The sequence below is a fragment of the Alligator mississippiensis genome, chromosome 12 (assembly GCF_030867095.1).
Source record: "Alligator mississippiensis isolate rAllMis1 chromosome 12, rAllMis1, whole genome shotgun sequence".
In the NCBI taxonomy this organism is placed as follows: domain Eukaryota; kingdom Metazoa; phylum Chordata; order Crocodylia; family Alligatoridae; genus Alligator; species Alligator mississippiensis.
In genome coordinates this window covers 25,873,059-25,892,529 of record NC_081835.1, presented here as the reverse complement: position 1 = coordinate 25,892,529, position 19,471 = coordinate 25,873,059, and the positions used below count along the sequence as shown (strand labels likewise).

At 46.3% G+C, this 19,471-nt stretch overlaps 1 protein-coding gene across 4 annotated transcripts in view; it reads right to left on the bottom strand.

The window, feature by feature from the left end:
- The window catches only part of SUSD3 (sushi domain containing 3), a 67,576-nt gene extending 49,320 nt beyond the window's left edge, over positions 1 to 18,256 (bottom strand). Inside the window, exon 1 of one of the 4 annotated variants that reach the window (XM_059715471.1) lies at positions 18,103 to 18,256. In XM_059715471.1, coding sequence (XP_059571454.1) covers positions 18,103 to 18,190 — 88 coding nt within the window. In that variant the 5' untranslated portion in view covers positions 18,191 to 18,256. Of the gene's footprint in view, positions 1 to 17,420; positions 17,455 to 18,102 lie in introns of those variants that run through there. The other 3 variants (XM_059715473.1, XM_059715470.1, XM_019495474.2) reach the window with 3 other exon arrangements.
- Between the last annotated feature and the right edge of the window lie 1,215 nt (positions 18,257 to 19,471).

The window sequence follows — 19,471 nt, the reverse complement described above, 5'->3', positions numbered from 1 at the left end:
TGTAGTGTTCTTAACAGAAACATGATTTTTTATTTTTTATACACATAAATTTTTTATTTTTTATACACATAAATCTGTGCTTTTCAATATTTTTTATACACGTAAATCTGTGCTTTTCAATATAGTATTTTTACCTATTGTAAACATTTTTTTTTTTTTTTTTTTTACAAGTTTTCACTGATATTTGACTAGTCAATTGACCAAATTTTATTTGACTGGGTCAAATACCCAACCCTACTTTTATGCTATTCCTGGACTAGTGTCAACCCAAGTTAGAATAAGTTTTGCGTCCACAGAAAGGCTATTTCGCTCTCAGTAAATCAAAGCCACTGTCAAATTTAAGAATGGATTAAAGGCTGCAAACAACTCCAGGTCCAAACACCTCCCAGCTGTGAGACATAATCCCAATCCAGAGATGAATTTTTTAGCCAGCCCAAAGCTCAGTGGATCAAAACAAAACCACGAATTCAACCACCTTTGAGGCAGGGAAAATAGAAACCTGGATCTGTCCCCTATGGGTTTCACTGAGCACAACCTAGTACGTTATTTGCGTGGGGAGGAATTGCCAAAACTGTAGTATACTATCTCTGCCGTTCTTGGCATACAGGGCTCCCCACCCAGCAGGTAGCAGTGGGTTGTTTACTTTCAGAATTTTCTGCTAGGAAAAGCAGCAAAAAGACCAGAGACAAGACAAGCCTTTGCTGCTAAATTTGAGCTTTTTCACTATACTAGGCCAAACCAAAACCCTAAATCGAAATATTCCAGAACTCTGAGCATGGTGAGATGTAGATCTAGATCTGAACTAAGGCTAGGGACAGAAGTTACACATAAACCAGTTTAAGTGATCCAAAACGGCTTTAAACCTGTAACAGAACAGCAGTGACGTGCAGTTAAACTGCTTTCAAAATGTCCCAAACTAGTTTAAGGTAAACCTGGTTGGATGTAGTATCAGACTTAACTAACTTAGGTCAAATCAGTTTATGGAACTTCTGTCCCAGATCTCCTCCCAGGTCAAGTTAACTCACAGTCCTGCAGCATCCCAGGATGCTTTGCAGCCCTGGGCTGTACTGTCTGTTCCAGCGGAGAAGGGTCTGCCCCACCCCTCAGCCCCCTCCCTGACTGAGGAGGTGGGGGAGAACCCCCCTACCCTGGGCACTGGGCCCCATGCTGGGTGCTACCTGGCAAGTGGGAGGACGAGGAATTCTGTAGCAGGGACTTGACTCTGCCTGCCCAGAGCCGGGAACCTGGAGGCCCCAGCCATGCCTCCTTCTCAGCCAACCTGGCTCTGGGCATGGGAAGTCAAGCCCCCCACTGTGGGGTTCCCCTCCTCCCCTCACACTGGGCTACAACTGGCTGGGGGTCCAGCACTGAGCCAGAGGAGTGGGGGGTGGCTGGGGTACTCCAGCCCAGCTCCTGGCTTCCAGCTCCAGGTGGGTAGAGTCAACCCTCCACTGTGGGCTTCTCTCCCCCACACCACACCACACCGCACCGGGCAGCACCCAGCTGCGGGTCTGGTGTTGGGCCAGGCAGGCGGGGGTTCCCTTCCACCCTAAAATCTAATATTAAGTCTGGTAACAAGTGGAACATCCCCTGTCTGCACCAGGAACAGGGCTTGGGGGACCCTTCCAGCAGTGGAGCCTCCCCTTTGAGGCTGGGGAATCTGGCTGGGCCCCAGCTGGAGGGACTGTTCCCGCCTGAGGTGGGAGCACAAGGGTTTGGGGGGCGGGTGCTGAGCAGCCAGTCAAGGATAAGCCTTCCTCGGCTGCATTTGGGAGCCTTTGGCAGTAGCCAGCAGGCTGGGAGGTATGATCTATCACTCCCCAGCTACCAGTATTGGCCACTGCAGGGGTCTGGCTGCCTTTCTGGTTTCAAAAGCGAATATGAGTATTCTTGCCTATCAGTTCAATCTATGCAGTTTAGAGAAACCGGCAAAGATTGAATCCGTTCAGCCTGGGGCTTTATGACTGTCTGTACTTAACCTAAATGATTAATCTCTGTTGGAAATATCTAACCTTTTCTAAACAATACCAGTATCTTTCTATTAACGTTTGAGCTGCAAACAAACATCATATTCATCCTGGGATAAACCATTTTACCTAGGACAAAGCGCAGTTGTAGAAATGTCCATGTCCATTGTCTCAGGATAAATCCTAAAAAAGTTTCCTGGATAAGAGATAGTAACAGTTTGTCCTGGGATTGCATCATTGAATCAATACCAGAAAAACAGCAGTGCATTCAGCCACTCACTAAACCTTGATTAGAAGGGTGATATTTTTCTCCCAGGACAAACACAGAAACAGCTTATCCAGGGTCAAATACAACAGCTGTTCCTAGCATTGGGTTGTTCAATACAGTGATCCCAGTGAGCATCAGGACTAAGCACTAATGACCGTTTTAGCTATTTTCTGAAGTATTTCTTTCTGCATAGCCTGAATGCTGTATTAGTCCACATGAAATCCAAATGATGCATGGTAAAGTGTTGGGTGGCAACATGTGTGATACCCCTACTTTGAGTCTGAGGAAATGGAAGATCTAAGAGAGATGATTCTTATTTCTTTATTTCTTTTTTAAAAGAATGATTTGTTCTAGTCACTCTACTGTATTCCATGGCTGATTTTTTTCCAGTTTGCATCAGAGAGTATCCTTGTCTGTAGATTTCAACAGGAAGGTAATATTGAATACTTTTCTATTAATAAGTAGAACTGAGAAATAATAATGAAAAGAAATACGAGATATTTGAAGAGATCTCTGGTAATCAGAGGTTTCCTGCATTTCATTATCATATTTACTAGCAATATTGAAAAATTAGGGCACCTCAAGAAAGTTGATACGGGACGATAACGATACAGTTAATAGGCATCGAAAAGTTGTTTGAGAGTAGGTTCAGGCTGGACATTAGAAGGCACTACTTCATAGTCAGGGCAGCTATGATCTGGAACCAACTTCCAAGGGAAGTGGTGCTGGCTCCTACCTTGGGGGTCTTGAAGAGGAGGCATGACAATTACCTAGCTGGGGTCATGAGAGCCCAGTAGTCTCACCTGCCCAGGGCTGGGGTCAGACTTGAAGATCTACTTAGGTCCCTTCCAACCCTACACCTATGAATCTATGAAGATGCATTAAAACCAAAGCAACCTAGAAGCATTCATCTACTTACATCTGCAATGTTATTCCCCAGTTAAAAATAGCAGCTGAGGAATTCACTAAAACTATACCTTTAAGCAAAATCTTTTTCAAATAAAGTCACTTGTGAAAGTGGTGTCAACTGTTGTTTTTGTGACTTTAGTGACTGGATCTATTATTGCTGCACTAGCTGTGATTTTCTTATCCCCTCGGCCGCTGGGCAACATTTAATCATGTTATTGACTTCTGATCTCTCCAATACATTATAAAGGAGATAATGTAAGAAATAAATTACATGCACTATCAAGTGTATAGCTTGCATTTTAGTTTCTAGAATAAACAGTCTAAAGAGGATTATATTACAAGTGTATTTGAAACTAGAAACATTCCCAGTCCTTTCATCTTCATTTGCACTTAAGACACTGTAAAATGTGCACAATGGCCAAACATATGTATGTATCATCTCACAATACAAAACTAGCACAGAATCAGTATCCATCACTGGGTCAGTAGCCTCCCCAGTCTTGAAGTCCTTACTGTGCAATGCAGGATCAAGCACTGAGGGTACTATTTTAAAAGCCCAATTAGGAATGGGTTTTCTATAACAAACAGCATTATCAACATTTACAAAAAGGAAAACAGTATTGATTACTTATAAATACCACATATCGCCAGACATATGCCTGAACCCAACCCGTCTAAACAATTGTGGTATCTAGAAAGGTTCAAATACAAAGCTAGATCTTAATCTGATTTTACTAAATGGCCTCTCTCTTTATAAAAGGACAAAACCAAACTATTGTGGAAGCACAATCAGTGGAAACACAATCAGCGAGTCTGCTGTGATTGAAAACCACCAAATCCAGCATGGATCTCAAATCTGCAGTACATGTACACAACTCTTCTCTAAAACTTTCTTCCTTATGCAGGAATATTAATACAGGGAGAGGAAAAAAAGGAAAAAAAAATTTCTGCTTGGTCAACTTCCTTAGTCCCTGGATCATTATTCTCTGTTTTATCTTGAATGAATTACAGGGATCTGGATGAACAGACCAGACCATACAAGATAACCAAACATTGCTGAAGAATCCTCCCCTCTCCTGTATTCTGCATAGCATCCTTTCATCAACAGCTGCTCCAGATACCTGCCTTCCCCACTGTAAGAGTAAAGGCAGCAGTGCTGCAGGTTCCTTTTTTTCCCCCCAGTTACCAGCCAGGTTTTGCAAGGCCTAGAAATACCTTTTCTGGTGGAGATTTCATTCACTAGACATCAAGCTGGTGAAGTCTGTAGTTTTATACCTTGAATAGTTTTAACTTCCATCATTATTTTCCCCCCATGCTCATGAATATAACCTCTCATTCGTTAAACATGTGCAGTCAACCATGGCATTTCTGCAGACAGCAGTGCAAAACGATATGTGGGACTCACTAAGCAGAAGCCATACTTTCTAATGGAAACAACGATGACCAGAAATGTTAACCTTTAACCTAATCCATAATAAAAGTAATATATTATCTCAGAATAACAAGAGTTGCCAGAATATCAGCATATGCTATGTATATATAGAGTACATTTGCAACTGCTTTATGAAAATTCAGGTTTTAGCCTCTGGTTTAATTTTTTAACATCTTGTTGAATTACAGACCAACTCTCAATGGGGATAAAATGATTATGATTATTCTGTCTGTGTTGAACCTTTCATTGCTCCCATATAAGGCACATCCCTGCATACTAGGGCATGCATTTGCCGCAGCACAAACAGCAGAGGCACATAACTGTACTGCTGCTTTATGCCCCAGGGTATGCCCCACCTGTGCTGGCCCCAGCAGCCTTACCTTGTGGTCCTGGGGGCTCGCGGGGCAGCATCAGCGCTGATTCAGCTGCATGGAGCCTGGATGGCAGCCACAGCATGGCTCTAGGGCTAGGGACAGACATTCAAAAAGCCTGAGCCTGAACTGATTCAACCTTCACAGGTTAGTCTAACCTGACTAGGTTGAACCGGTTTGTAACAGCACAGACGTGGGCATATGCCTGCTGTTGCTCAGGCCAGGAACCTGGGATGCTAGACTGTGCCCTCAGCTTGTGGGGAGGTCATGGCCTGTCCGAGCTGAACTGGCCAGAGAGGGGTTTAATTCCCCATTCCCTGTCCCACCAGCAGGGACCCAAGCTGGGTCTTCTGGGGACTCCCCCTTTGCTGCTGTAGTGGCAGGCCAGCCTGGCTCATGACAGAGGCGGCAAGGACGGGAGTTATTCTCTCCTCTACTCACAATGCCCCTGGGGGACCGCAGCCAGGTCTGCCTGCTCCAACCACTGTGGCTGCCAAGCAGCGGAATAAACCCCCTCCTGTCCCCTCTGCTGGACACCGGAGGGAAAGGGAATAACTCCTGTCCCTGCTCCCCTCTCCCCCCAAGGGCCCCTGCTGGCCAGCATCTGACCATGCCAGGTAGGGCTGGCTGGAGATCGGGCTTCCCCAGCTAGCTTGGAGGCGCTGGCGGGCCCTGAGCCTGGCAGCTACCACCGCCACATCCCCTGACCTGTGCAGCACCCAGGGCTGCAGCCTAACAAGCAGCTGTGGAGTGGCCCAGGCAGAAGGCTGTTCTGTCCCCAGCTGCTGCTGCCATGGATGCACCATGCTGCTCTTGGTGAGGAGATGGGAATCTTATGCCCCACGCGTGAAGCTCCAGCATGCCTTGGAAGGCAGAAGGCATCTGGGTGGAAGCCTTCAGTGGAAGGCTTCAGAAGGCGCCCCAGTGGAAGGCTGCAGCCAGAGATCGACATGCGGGGCAGAAACCACTGGGATGAAGCTCCCCAGTCCCCACTGCCCCCCAGAGCAGCAGGAATGGGAAGGGGAGTAACCACTGCAGGCAAGGGAAAGCTGGCTTGGCCCAACAAGGCTGTTTTTCTCCCCTCACCTCCAACTGCAGCTTGTGCCGCACTGCACAGTGCCGCTCCGAGCTAGACAAGCTTCTTCAGCCCGGTGACTTCAACCTAAGCTAGGCTTAAGCCACTGTACTGAAGAAGCTCCCCCAGACCCAAGCAGTGCTGTGTGGTGCGGTGCAGCCCCAGCCCCAAGTGGCACTGCGTGGTGCAGCAAGAGCTACAGCTGGAGGCGAAGGGAGAAAAACAGCTGGAGGCGAGGGGAGAAGAGGGGAAAATAATTCCCCCTCCCTGCCCCCTCTGCATCAGGGGCCACACTGCCCTGCTGCTGCAGCAGCGAAGGGGAAGCCCCCGGCAGACCCTGGGACAGGGAAGCTGGAATGAAACCCCTCTCTGGCCAGACCCCCGCCCCTGCCTGTCCCTGCTCCAGCTGGGGAGCAGAGTCTCCAGTCCAGAGAGCATACTGGGATGCTGGGAGAGTCTGGTTTAACTTAAATCAGAAAGGGGTCTGGGACAGACGATGCATAAATTGGTTTGAGTTCTTCTAAAATCAGTTGTTCTAAAATACTACATTCAACCAGGTTCCTCTCAAACCAGTTTTGGCCATTTTGAAACTCGTTTATGTGCACTAAATGTCTATTATGTTAAAGGTTAAACCCGTTTCTGATCACTTAAGCCAGTTTGTGTGTCATGTCTGTCCCTTGGCTCCATTTCTGGCAGCACACACTGCTGCCATGTGCACCATGCCACATTTTTTTCTGGTGGGTTTTTGGTTTTTTTTTTACATCAGAATCCCCCAGTGTTAAATTGAGACACTGCAAACTGCACATGTGTATTCATCTGGACATGCCCACAGAAACCAAAGCCTGAATATTAGCCCTTCACAAGGCCAAAATCTTTAAATAACATTATCTTATTTACAAAAGAGAAGGCTATGAACACCAAACTGAATATTTCTTGTATTATTTATTAAGTTTCAACTACTTGCATGTTGCTTTACCAGCAACAAGCACAAAGGAAGCCCCTGCCCCAAAAATGACAAACATTTTGTGAAGGGAAGTACTCAAAGTAAAGATGAGTAGCTACTAATGGAAGACACCAAAGAGAGAAGCATGTATACTGTGGATTGACAAGACCTTCCTACAACAGTTTACCCCACCTGACAGAGTAAACAGTTACAGCCAGTGAAAACATTTTTTGACCAAATATTTTGCAATGAAAATTGCCAAAACATTTTTCCAACCCAAATTAACTTTGATGACATTTTTGACAGAAGTTTCTTGGGGTGGACTTTGGTAATTTCCAGAGAAATTTAAATGGACATTACAACACACTTCTCTTTCCTCAACAGCCCCCACAATTGAAAGGTTTTGTTTTTGTTTCAATATGGAATGACAACAAATTTCAAATCTCAAACAGTCATTCAACTTGCCAGCTTTAATAAAAATACAGTACTAGCAATGAACCAAGACAAGGGCAGGTGGGTAGAAATGGTTCCCAGAAAAATACTCAGTTTTCACTTTTTGCTTATAAGGAAACTTGAAAGTGTCGAGAGGTACAACAAAACAGTTTAGCCTTTGTTCTTCAAAACAGGCGGAAATATGACCTTCTTCCCCATTCCCCTTCCTTGAATTCAGTGGTAAGAATTTTTCACATAGCTCTGTCATGGAGATTTATTAACACTTGATCATGGAAGAAATTTATAGAGAAGCTGGACAGAGGACAATTAAAAGGTAAGATGACAGCAAGGCAGGGGTTCCCAAGGGCTTACGGATTCGTGTACACAGAACCAATAGCAGGAACAGATTCTTATTGCCACCCATCTACAGGATCTTTATTAATTTTGTGAAATTCAGCAGAACCAGAAAACATTTCCAGTGTTACTATAAACAGTGTGCAAAGACAAACCCACAATTTTTACCTTCATTTAGCCATCATTCAAAATGCCTTAACAAATAAATGTTTCATCATTATTACTCTTCCTTTAGAGACATACTCTAGGGCTACGGACAGAAATCACACATAAGCCAGTTTAAGTAATCAGAAACTGGTTTAAACCTGTAACAGAATATAAGTTCAGTGCACATAAACCAGTTGCAAAATGGCCATAACTGGTTTAAGATAAACCTGGTTGAATATAGTATCAGATTTAACTGATTTGGGTCAAACCAATTGATGGAACTTCTGTCCCAGACCGTCTCCTGGTTTAAGTTAAACCAGAGTCCTCCAGAATTCCAGAACGCTCTGCAGCCCTGGGCTGGGCTGTGCTCTCTACTCCAGAGAGCAGGGCTGGCCCCACCCACCTGCTCTCTAACCCAAAAAGGGGCAGGGATGTAGCTAGACATGTCCCAGCATGACCCCATTAAGGCAAAGTGAGCAGGGAAGGGGTTAATTCTTTCCTCCTTCCCACCCCACACAGCCCAGGGTCTGCCTGTCTGTGGGCAAGCAAGCAAGCAACAGAGGTGGAAGGGGTGGCCAGGGCTGGCAGACCCCAGCTGTGGCCCCAGGAGCACAAGGGACAGGGAGGAATTAACCCCCTCCCTGCCCCCTTTGCCTTAACTGTGCCATGCCAGGATGGCATCTGGACACGCCCCCACCCCTGGAGCAGAGCGGGGGTTAGGGAAAGCAGCCTCTGTCATGGCGCCCAGGATGGGGTTTATTCCCTCACCTCCCTTCCCTGTCCCACTGGCATGGACCACAGCCATCCTGGCATGGCCCTGTTAAGGTTATAGGGGCAAGGAAGGGGTGGGGGTGGAGGAGGAAGAGTCCCCTTCCGGGGCCAGGCAGTGGAGCTGTGTACCCAGATTGCTCCCAGCTGTCAGAGAGCTGCTGTGGCAGGCAGAGCTCTCCCCTCCTCCTCCGCTATGGGGTCTAGCCATGCCCCCTTCTGGCCAAGTTCCCTCTTCCCCTACCCTCCAAACCCTGCAGCTTAAGGTTGGGGTTTAACCCCCTCCCCGTCATACTCAGGCCTACCAGGGCCTGGCCAGCCTTCCCCCCACCCCCAAACCCTCAGCTCAGCTGCACTGTGGAAGGGAAGCCAGGGCTGCTCTAGCACCCCCAGGCTTCTGGCCTGAACCACTGCAGGCATGTGCCTGCATTTCCGGAATTAAAAATGAATGTCTACCCACTTGCAAATCAGTTCAGTCTCTGAAGCTTAGACTAAGCTGCAAAGATTGAATCAATTCAGACTTATGCTTTTTGAATGTCTGTCCCTAGCCTAGAAGTTTAAAAAATTTAAGAAATGTGATGATAAAAATAATTTGTTTCTTTTGATAGTTCTATATGTCACTACATCCAAAAACTAGAGGAAGATTCGGATTTCTCTTTCTTTCCTCACAGATGGAGACAGTCAGCATAAATTATCTAAGGTTTCAAACCAAGCATAGCTTGTTCAGATCATCAGCTAAATACTCACAGGTGTTGGGGCCATCACATATCTGATCAGAAAACGGTGCTATCCCTTCACAAGATTGGCACCATTTCAAAACACCTGATATATTAATTAATTCACATATATTTCATTATATCACACAATGCTAGCCTAAAACAATGGCACAGATACATAAACTTTGAAAAATAGCTGGATAGGAATGGAAAGTAGTTTATTTGTAAAACAGACAGAATATAATCCATAAAATTCTTGATAGATATACATGTTTATATACATAATTGTAATTGATGTGCCTGCTAATCCTCTTTAAGCCATGGGTATGAAGCAAGGGGAAATTATGAGCTAACCATGTATGAGAGGCTAAGGAATTAAGGTATGCAGCAGCCCTGGGGGAGAGCATGAAGAACAGAAGATAGTTATCTGAGCACACATGATGGAGAAATGAATAAAAATATGTTTCTATAACAATATCAGGATGTTTCCCATTTTTATCGTTGGTTTCAATGGTTCATTTATTTGCAATATAGGAAGTGGAATTTAAATGCTGCCTTCAACAGCTGACTAATGGAGAAGTAAAGAGGGCCTTGTCCCAAACCCAGAATAGAATCTATTATTCGCTGTAATTTATTTGTAAAAACATTTCTTTGTTAAAAGAAACACATACATTAAAAGCTAGGTTAACTGGCCCCCTGGGCTTTACGTACAGCAGCATAAAGGAAGCGGAGACTGTCCAAACTGCCCTTCTGGAAGAGTCTCCAGCAAGCCATTCGCCTTGTCCTTGGCCTCCTTTCCTGCCTTCTCCATTGTAGGAGCCTTCTGAAGGCAAGGGCAGTGGCCTAGCACAGACTCTAGCCTAACAGCCAGCCCAAATGAGAGTAGCCTCCAAAGTAATTTCCCTCCCACATATTTAAACTCTCTGCTGTGCTCAAACTGGCTCCCAGCCTTCAGTCTGCATTTGACTTATTGGCAAGGTACAGATGTAACACTTTTACCAGTATAAGTGATCAGAAACCAGTCTATACCTGTAGCAGACCAGAAGTTCGGCACACAAAACTGGTCTATATCTGTAACAGAAGTTTGGTGCACAAAGGGCATGTTTACATGAGACACTACTGTGAAGTGGTTACTGTGCATTTATTTAGTACTTGTATAATCAAGTACTAAATAAATGCGCAGTAACTGCGCAGTAGCTCCGGTGAACGTCTTATGTGACGCTACTCTGCAATAGCCACATAATACTGTGCAGTAGCGTATTAGCACTTTTGTGCTGTGATGAGCTAGTGCACAATAATATTCAGATACTGCTCAGCTAGTGTCTCATGCAGACACGCCATAGATTGGTTTAAAAATGGCAGCACCTGGTCATGTGTCCCCTCCCCCCTCCCCTCCTCCAAAGGGTGAATGCATGTTCTGTTTGCTACCAGTTTAAACTATGCCACTTACAGAAAACCACGTAAGTTACATCAATTCTGCCTCTGGCTTTTTTAACATCTGTACCTAGTCATCACAGGTCAGATCCTCAGCTGATGAGTCAATGTAGCTGCCCCAACTTCAGCACATGGGCAGGTCTAGACTATCTGCTCATGATAACTGTCTGGTCTGCTTCATTAATTGTTGCTTATGAATGCATGCAACCAGTAATTAACATTACAGCTCCGAGTAGATGTCCACCTTGTCTGAGATTCTGCTTCTACCACTGGCCTTTCCCTTTCATGGCAAATTTGCCAGACTTTGCTCTCAAGTTCTGAAATACTGATTGAAATTGACTGAAATATGCAGTTTCAGAGGGACCAAAATTACTCACTAATTCTGGTTGAAGTAGGCAAATAATTTAGGTCCCAAAACGGGATAAATTGTTTGAAAATGGCAAAACAGCTCGTTCAAAATGAAAAGTAAAAATATTTAATTAAAAAATTAAAACAGACTGTTTTGCCATTTTCAAACAATTTATCCCAATGTGAACACATTGTTTTATTTTTTAAAGAATAAAATTTAGGAGTGAACATACAAAAAAAATTAGGTACCCCAGGTCAACAAGAAATGAAGATTTATTTTTACAATTTCTTGACTCAGCCACCAAAGAATGAAATCTATCATTTGCCCAGGCTGAGGAAGGCCATCAGGGAGCTTATTATGGTCTCATAATTCTCAACCCTAACCCTAGGATAAATTATAGTAACCTAGTGCTGTTCCACCTGGCTGTGGTCCCCAGATGAGAGTTAACAGAGTGCTGGCAGGCTGTAACCTGCCCCGACAGGTCTCAACCTGCCCTGACAGGTCCCCTATGCAGGAGGACCCAGTAAATGGCAGTTGGTATATCAGCCAATTTGACAATTTTGTACAGTCACACTAAGCTAGGCAAATTCTCAGCTGCCCTGCTAGGGCCAGACAAGCCCATTTTGAGTGGAGTGAAACAAACCACCAAGATCAAAGAAAAGTAGAATCATGCTTGCATTTTTGCTCCTGTGCCGGATACTGGCCTGTGCATGTTTCCTTCTGTTTTCAAACAATAAAGCCTGAAACCTTTTCTTTAGCTGACCTTCTGTTTCAGGTTGCTGACTGTGTACTAAAGAACTGTGACCCAGCATTTGCAACTTTCAGCAAGAAATTCAGTGAATAATTGATTTTTTTAGACTCTAGTCTTAAAGAGCTAGCAATAACATGCAATTTATTATGGCGATAGAAATCACTCATGTACTGAGAAAGTACCCGAACAGCCACACTTAATCTTCTCTGCAGTCTTATAACTGTGTAATTCTTTCTCTGCTGAGGTCAGACTGCAGGTTTCTAGATCCTATTCCTCCTTGGTGGCAGCCGATGGGGGGGAGGGGACAAGTGAGAACATCCATGTGTATGTGTAAAAGAGGGAGAGAGAAAGAGAGAAAGATGTATGCGTAAGCATGTACAACAATTTCAAAGCATACAGCATTGTGAACAGCATCATTCACAGAAAATGAATTGGTTCTAGGTTACACAGGCTGTTTTGGACGTGATCCTGAGGTGCTGAGAACCCTTTGATTTTTGTGGAGTTTGTAGATGCAAAGCACCTAGCAGGACTGCATCCTGTGATAGGAATTCATATATCCCAACAGATACTACTAAAATTGGAGAAAGACACTGCAAATGCTTAATAGTACCATTCAATAAATGTACCCATTTTGGTTCATTTGATTATGAGCTGGCCAAGCTACATCCACAGCAGGAGTGGACAAGGAAGTCACACCAGATAAAGGGGTGTAATTTATTTTTCACACGCCTAGCTGCTATTGCAAGCAAAACTTTGCAGTGTAGACCTGACCTGTAACCAAACCTGTCATAGCCCCAGTGGATTTCGTGACTGAGTCTTGATTAGGATTCTTGCCTACTCTTCATAACCTATGCATTTAGCAGTGTCTATGATGTCTTCAAAAAACATAGAAAAGCTTGCACAGTAAAACAGGATTCCAGTGAGGCTGTAAATAATTTCTGTGCCAGTTTCTTCATCTTTGAGCAAGTCAGGGCTGTTCTGTGGAACAACACAATTGCCTATCAAAATACAGGAGTAAAAATTCAGACTCTCATGTGGAAACTGCCATGTAAGTGTGCTGGTTCTGATTAAATAATTTATCTACTGAATTCTTTGGTCCTTCACATAAAACAAAATCAGGCAGCCTTATCTGAGTAAGGAGTGCAGGATTTCCGTTAGATTTAATCTAGACTCTAAAACAGAACTGTTGTGGGGCCTTCTTATGCAACTCCGAGGATTTCCTTGTTCTGGCATGGTGCAAATGGCAGGGCCAAGTGCATTTTGATAGTTTAACACCCTGGCCAGCCAAAAATGGCTACGTGGCTTTCTTGTTGATTTTAGTTTTTTAAAATCTCAGTATTTCAGGTCCAAACCAAGCAGTACAATCCCTCAGTGAAATTCAGATGTCTAGTCATAATTCATCTGTTAACCTGGGTAATTTAAAACTAGACCGGACAAAGCACTGGAGAATACTGTAGGGAACAATCTTGCATTGGCAGGGACTGGACTAAATGGCCTAATAAATCTTTTCTACCTCTTATATTATCCTGTTCTAGGTTTACGGCACATACAAAAATTGTTCCCTTTAAGCTACAATAATATTTGGTGTGAATGTTTAAGGGCTGAGGTTATCTCTTTGTGAAACAGAAGATAAACCCCACATAGCAATTAGTGATAATTCTGTAACCTTCCTTTCTTTTGTCTTACATCATTAAAGATTTCATTTTGAACATAAAAACCTGAAGAAACTACCATTCAGTTCTTACAAGCTGTAGCTGACCAAACCCTGCATGTCATCCCTGTGACAGGAATAACAGATGCATCCAATCTACCACACCCAAGGTAGCCAACCACTTAAGATTTCCAGCTGTTATTTTGCCCAATTAACACTGAAATTATGGAAAAACCTGGAGTCATTTTCTCCCTCAGCCTGCAAATCCAAATGCATTATGGAATCAAAGGAACACTGACAAGAGACTCTTTACTATCCTGGTGCAGAGCAGTGTTATTTCTGGCTTTGAAGAAAAACATGCTTACCTTGGTCTTCTCAAACACCTGGAAGGCCTCAGTCAGATGATCTCATAGTTTCTTCACTGATAAGCTTGCTTCCCCAACTGTCTGAAAAAGCCATCAGCAAGTTTTTCGGCTGTGTGCTTTGGGTGCTACCACATCAGCTTCCCACCTACACATGGTTTCATACAGAAGATCCCTGAAAGAGCTATAAATTCCAGATCAGGGCTATGAACTGAAGAAATGTGGGAGGGACCATGACAAAGTCAAATCACTGCTATGATGTTCTCATGGGTGATATTTCAAGCTGGGGTATCAGGCAAAAAAGGCCTTTTCACATTACCATTCTATTTCCTTCCTCCAAACCTTCACTCACCTGTTCCCTTCTTTAATTTAGAGCAGACCGGGGTGCTGTAGATCATGTCTGTCTGCAATATCCTCCAAGAGGTTTCTAGGAGCTGAGGGGCAACAGAAAAGCTTGTATTCTAGCCAAGGCCCATCTCGCTGACCAAACCCTACATGTCACTCCTGTGACAGGGGTGACAGGAGATGCATCAGATCTACTACACCCCAGGTAGCTAACTGCATAAGATTTCCAGCTGTCAGGCCTGACAAACTGCAGTGGGCAAGCCAGCTTGGGTTCCACAAGGAAGCGGAAGTGGCGCGGGACAGATGAGCACCAAGCATCTACCCTGTGTAAACAGCTACAGAACGGCAAGAACAAATTCTCTGAACAGCTTTAACTTGCTAGTGGCAAAAAACCACAGAGTGATATGAAAAATGTAATTGTGTCTGCGGTTGTTTAAACAAGTGAGGGCTGGGGACAAGGAAAGACTTTGTTTCAGCTTCAAAGGTGCTTTGCTGCACTTTTCCACACCCCATGATCCCTTACTGAAGACTCTGCCATCCCGGTGTGTGCCGTAACACTGTGCTTCCCCAGAACAGTATCTACAATACTTTGGTCTCTTTACTGTGGGCTTTCAGCCATACTCACTGCTGGTAACACATATTTTCTCTTATGACCAAATATATAATGCAGAGTAGTTTCCACAGCTCTAGTTTGAAGCCCATTTTTGAGGATTTCAGCCTGCTAACAAACATTCTGTCCGAAAAGGGACATAAAGCCCCCTGTTTAAATCTGTTTCAGGTCAAGGTGGGATCATGGGACGGGGGAGGGAGGGGGAGGAAGGAGAGGGAGAAGGAGGGGCAGCATGAGAAAAACTGCATATTTGAACTTCACAACTAAGAATTTCCTGAGACTTGAAAGGAGTAAGGCTATGCAGATGAATTTCTTTTAACTTTTCCTCATTAATGTATTCATGCAAATCGACATGTCATATCCTTTTCATTGACTGCAAGAGAGATGTCTGAGGGAGTCTGTCAACATAAATCACTATTACTACCTTATAATTTGTGACCTGTAAATTTACAATGGGGACATGCCACCTGTGTGATATGAAAAATGATCTCCAATAGCATGAAATAGGAAAAAGATACACTACTGTACAACTGTTGGCCTGTAGGGACTCAGTTTGTCAGCTCTCCTACAGATATTGCTGCATAAATAACATGTTCACATCTTAAATTAAGCCCAATAAGAATTCTATGACAACAACTAGCCCATCATAATTTTAGTTGCGTATCTAAACCCCCTTGCTCAATTAGAGACCAAGTCAGAGCCATCTTATTAAATAAATATTGATGTGATGATAGATAGATAGACAGATAGATACCAGAGCAAGGCCCTCTGTATTACATATCGCCTGCATACAGGATGCAAGGAAACCTGCTGCATAGGTGCCCACTGCCCAGCAGGCAAGTCTGTAAATTCTCCTGGGGCACAGACCCTACTGTACCTGCCTCATGACAGCTGTGGCAGGCCACAACAGGAATTGATCAGAGGAAAAGCTGCAGATCCACATTTAGGCCTGCTCCAGCAAACTCTTAGACAAACACCCATCCTGAGTAGTCTCACTGACTTCAGTTTGGGGCTTGAGTAGAAACCCTTAGTACCAGCATCAAGCATTGCTGCTCTGGAAGAGGCTGGCATCTGGCTGATGGTGACAGTAGCACCAAAGCCAGTCCCTGACTTGGGAGAAAGATGTCACCTCCTTAGCTTCTCCACTTTGTACTGGCAGAGCTCAAGTAATTCATCCCTTTCTCTGAAGCTCTATGCTGCTGCAGTTGCACAGCTTCTGGTACACAAGTTAGCTCATTTAATACTAGCTTAGGTATCAAAACACTACATTGTGGTCGGCGGGTTACACATACCTTATATGTTTTAGGGCCAGTAAGATCCATTAGTGCTGAGCCCCACTACCGCTAAATGATCTTAATGCATGTAGTAGGTAGGCAACCGTTGATCCTTCAGGATCAGGGTGGTGCATAGAGTGATAGGTCACCAGGACCTTCAACACACATGCCTAGGCAGGAGTACAGAGCAGTGAAGGATGCCCAGACCTTCCATCCCCACTTAAGACCATTGAGACAGAATCCAAAGGCCAAACCGACTCTAATGCACGTATTGGATACCATTAAAGTGTTGTTTCAAGAAAAATGAGACAGCTTCATTTTCTGCCCAGTCTATCTGTACTTGTCAAGAGATTATTTCATTTTAAGAGCAGAGAGCTCTGAACACAATATTACTATGAAGATTTATTCCTTTCCCCTTCAAAATGATATTTCAATTTTACATGGGTCCTATACGTCTATCATTGTAAGTCACCTCTACCATCACTGCATGCTACTTTTATATACATGCATACAAGCAAGTGGACATTAAACCCCCCCCTTATCACAATTTAATTCCACTACATAATATTTAAAAGTGCAATACATTATTGCTAGAATGGCCTGTTTAGTAAGGTTAGCTGTTGCAGTCAGCTTCCCCTGCATGTGTTGACTCAAAACGAGAGTGAATTCCTGCTATTTTTGTTTCTTCAAAACACTTCTATAGATCAAAACAGTTCCAACAACAAAACCAAGGCTACAGTAAAGCAAGTAAAGCAAATTTGCACTGGTGTTTTTTTTGACTGCAGAATAGCTGCAAAAGCAGGCCCTTAGTCAGTACTTCCCCAGTATCTCAGTACACTGTTAACCATATTCAGGTATACTTTGATGCCCAGTATTAGAAACAGTAGCACAGCATATGTTAGCCTGTAAACTTAATGTAAGCCAAAGCAAAGGTTGTTTTCACTCAGCTTTTAATCAAACTACTATAATATTTAGAAGTATTTTTTTTTCTTCTAAAGGCAACATTATCTATCATTATTGTAAATGGAAACACAGCTCTGCAAAAACATCTTGGTATCGAACACGTCCTACAAGTCCCAAGCAATCAGCTCGCATTTTTCTTTCCAACTATATTATGTCGATTTAGCACCTTATCCTTCTCAAAGCCTTTAATCTGAATAGAGTCTTGACAGCTTTTCAGTACAATTACACCAACGTAAATGAACCTTTCCAACCATCAGTTACAAGAGCCTACTGCTAAAGGGCTATTATGAAATGATTACCATGGAATTGCAGCTGCATGAGGGCCAAGGCACTTGCAGAGGCTCACATAATCTAAAACTCCTCCACGCATATGAAAACTTCAAGGTGGCAGCTACGGCTCAGAAGGGCTGGGCAAATCCCTCCAGGGAGTAGTCTCGCTGACAAGTCAGCGCCCAAAGCTTTCCTGGGGCAGCTCAGCGGAAGCACCTGCTTGCAAAGAGGGCGCTCCCCAGAGGGGTCCCTCGGGGCCCCTGCACCAGGGCGCAGGCTGTTCCCCTGCACTGCCTCCAGCAGCAGCTCACCCTCTGCTGTAACTGCAGAAAAGCGCAGGAGGCAAAGCCACGAGCCTAACCCGACTTCTTGGGAGAGCGGGCGCGCGGGTGGCACCTGGCAATACAAGCCCGGCTCCCCCAGCACCCAGCCCTGGGCCAGCACTTGCCAGCCGCTGCCTCGTCGCCCTGTTGGTGCCCGCGGGGCTCTGGCACGAACCGCCCTGGCCAAAGCGGCCTGTGCCCGCGCCCGGCTGCTTCCCCGCCGGACCCGCGTCGCCCCCGGGGCCCGCAGGGAGGCGCGGGCGGGGGCCGGGCACGGGAAAAGTTGGTGTCCGAGGCGCGGGGAGCCGGGGCAGGGCGGCTTGGCCGAGGGGCAGCGCCCCCCGCTCCGAGCCGGCGCCGCCCGGGCCCCGCAGCCGCGCTCACCCACCTGTGTAGTTGCGCGGGGCGCGGCCGGCATCCTCCCGCATCCCGACGGTCCGGGCCACGTCCAGCCCCGAGGCGGTGGCCGCCGGCATGGCCCGCGCCGCGCCGGAGCTGCCGCGGGCTGCGCTGGGCTCTCGGCTCCGCGCCGCCGGCAGGGCAGGGCAGGGCAGGGCCGGGCAGGGCCGGGGAGGGGAGGGGAGGGCCGAGCACCTGCAGCCCCCGCCCCGTGCGCAGCGCCGAGCCGAGCCGAGCCGCGCCGCGCCGCGCGTCTGGACGCCAGTGCCCCGCTCCGCTCCCGCCGCACCTGCCGCCCGGCCCCGGCTCCGGCTCCGGCCCCGCCCCCGGCGGGCTGACACGGCGCTCGGTGCCTCGGGCCGGGCCGGGCCGGGGCTAAACCGGGCCACCCCCCTGCCCACCCCACACGCCGACCTGAGGGACGGGGATGAAGCCGCAGGCGGGAGGGCACGTGCGTGTGCCCCGTGCCTGGCACAGCCCTGGTCTCCCGGCCGGGCGCCGGACGCGGCTCGAGCGCTGCCCGCGGCTGCCTGAGCTGGCCTAGCGAAGAGCAAAAGGGGGCGCATCGTTAAGGTTTCACAGCTGGAAGGATGAAGGGACGTGGTCAAGGTCTGACCGGGACAGAAAAGGGAAACCTCTGAGCCCCTGAGGGACTGTCACCAAACAGGTCACCTCACCTCTCCGTTAGGGTGAAGTGACATGCTCAGGGTAAACCATCTTAAGGGCACTTAAAATGTGAGTGTCCACATGCTAAAGCTCCTGACCCATGCCAAGTGCCTGCTGAGCGTCTCATATTCTACCATTCCATGCAAGGGTTAACTCTGGGCTGTGCTACCAAGCTCAGTTAGGGTAACTTCAGTCTGCTCCACAGACATCAAAAGGGCAATCTGCAGTCTTCCAGCATCCCAGGATGCACCACTCCCAGCTCCCCTCCCACCCAGAGCACCCTGCTCACCATCCCTCTAGTGACAAGTCAGAGCCATGGGTGACTGGTGCCACCTTAGTCGGGGTGGCGGGGGGGCACGTGCCCCTGGCACCTTAGTTGGGAGGGAGGGGCACATGCCCCCTACAGCCAATCTCACTGATGGGGGTTGGGGGTACCCCTGCAGCCAACTCTTGAAGCAGCCACAGCACTCCCAAAAGTGGCCGCAGCGCTCGCATTCCCTGGTCGGAGCTTGCAAGAGGGTTGGGGTACCGGTGCTCACACCTGCCAGGGGGTGCACTTACACATTGCCACTGGTCAGAGCTGTGCGGGGAAGAAACACTGTTAATCCTTAACTTGCAACTGCTCCTAGCATCTTCCAACTTTGACACCATCCAGAGATTTTTAGTATGGGCTAAGTCTAATGTGTAACTTC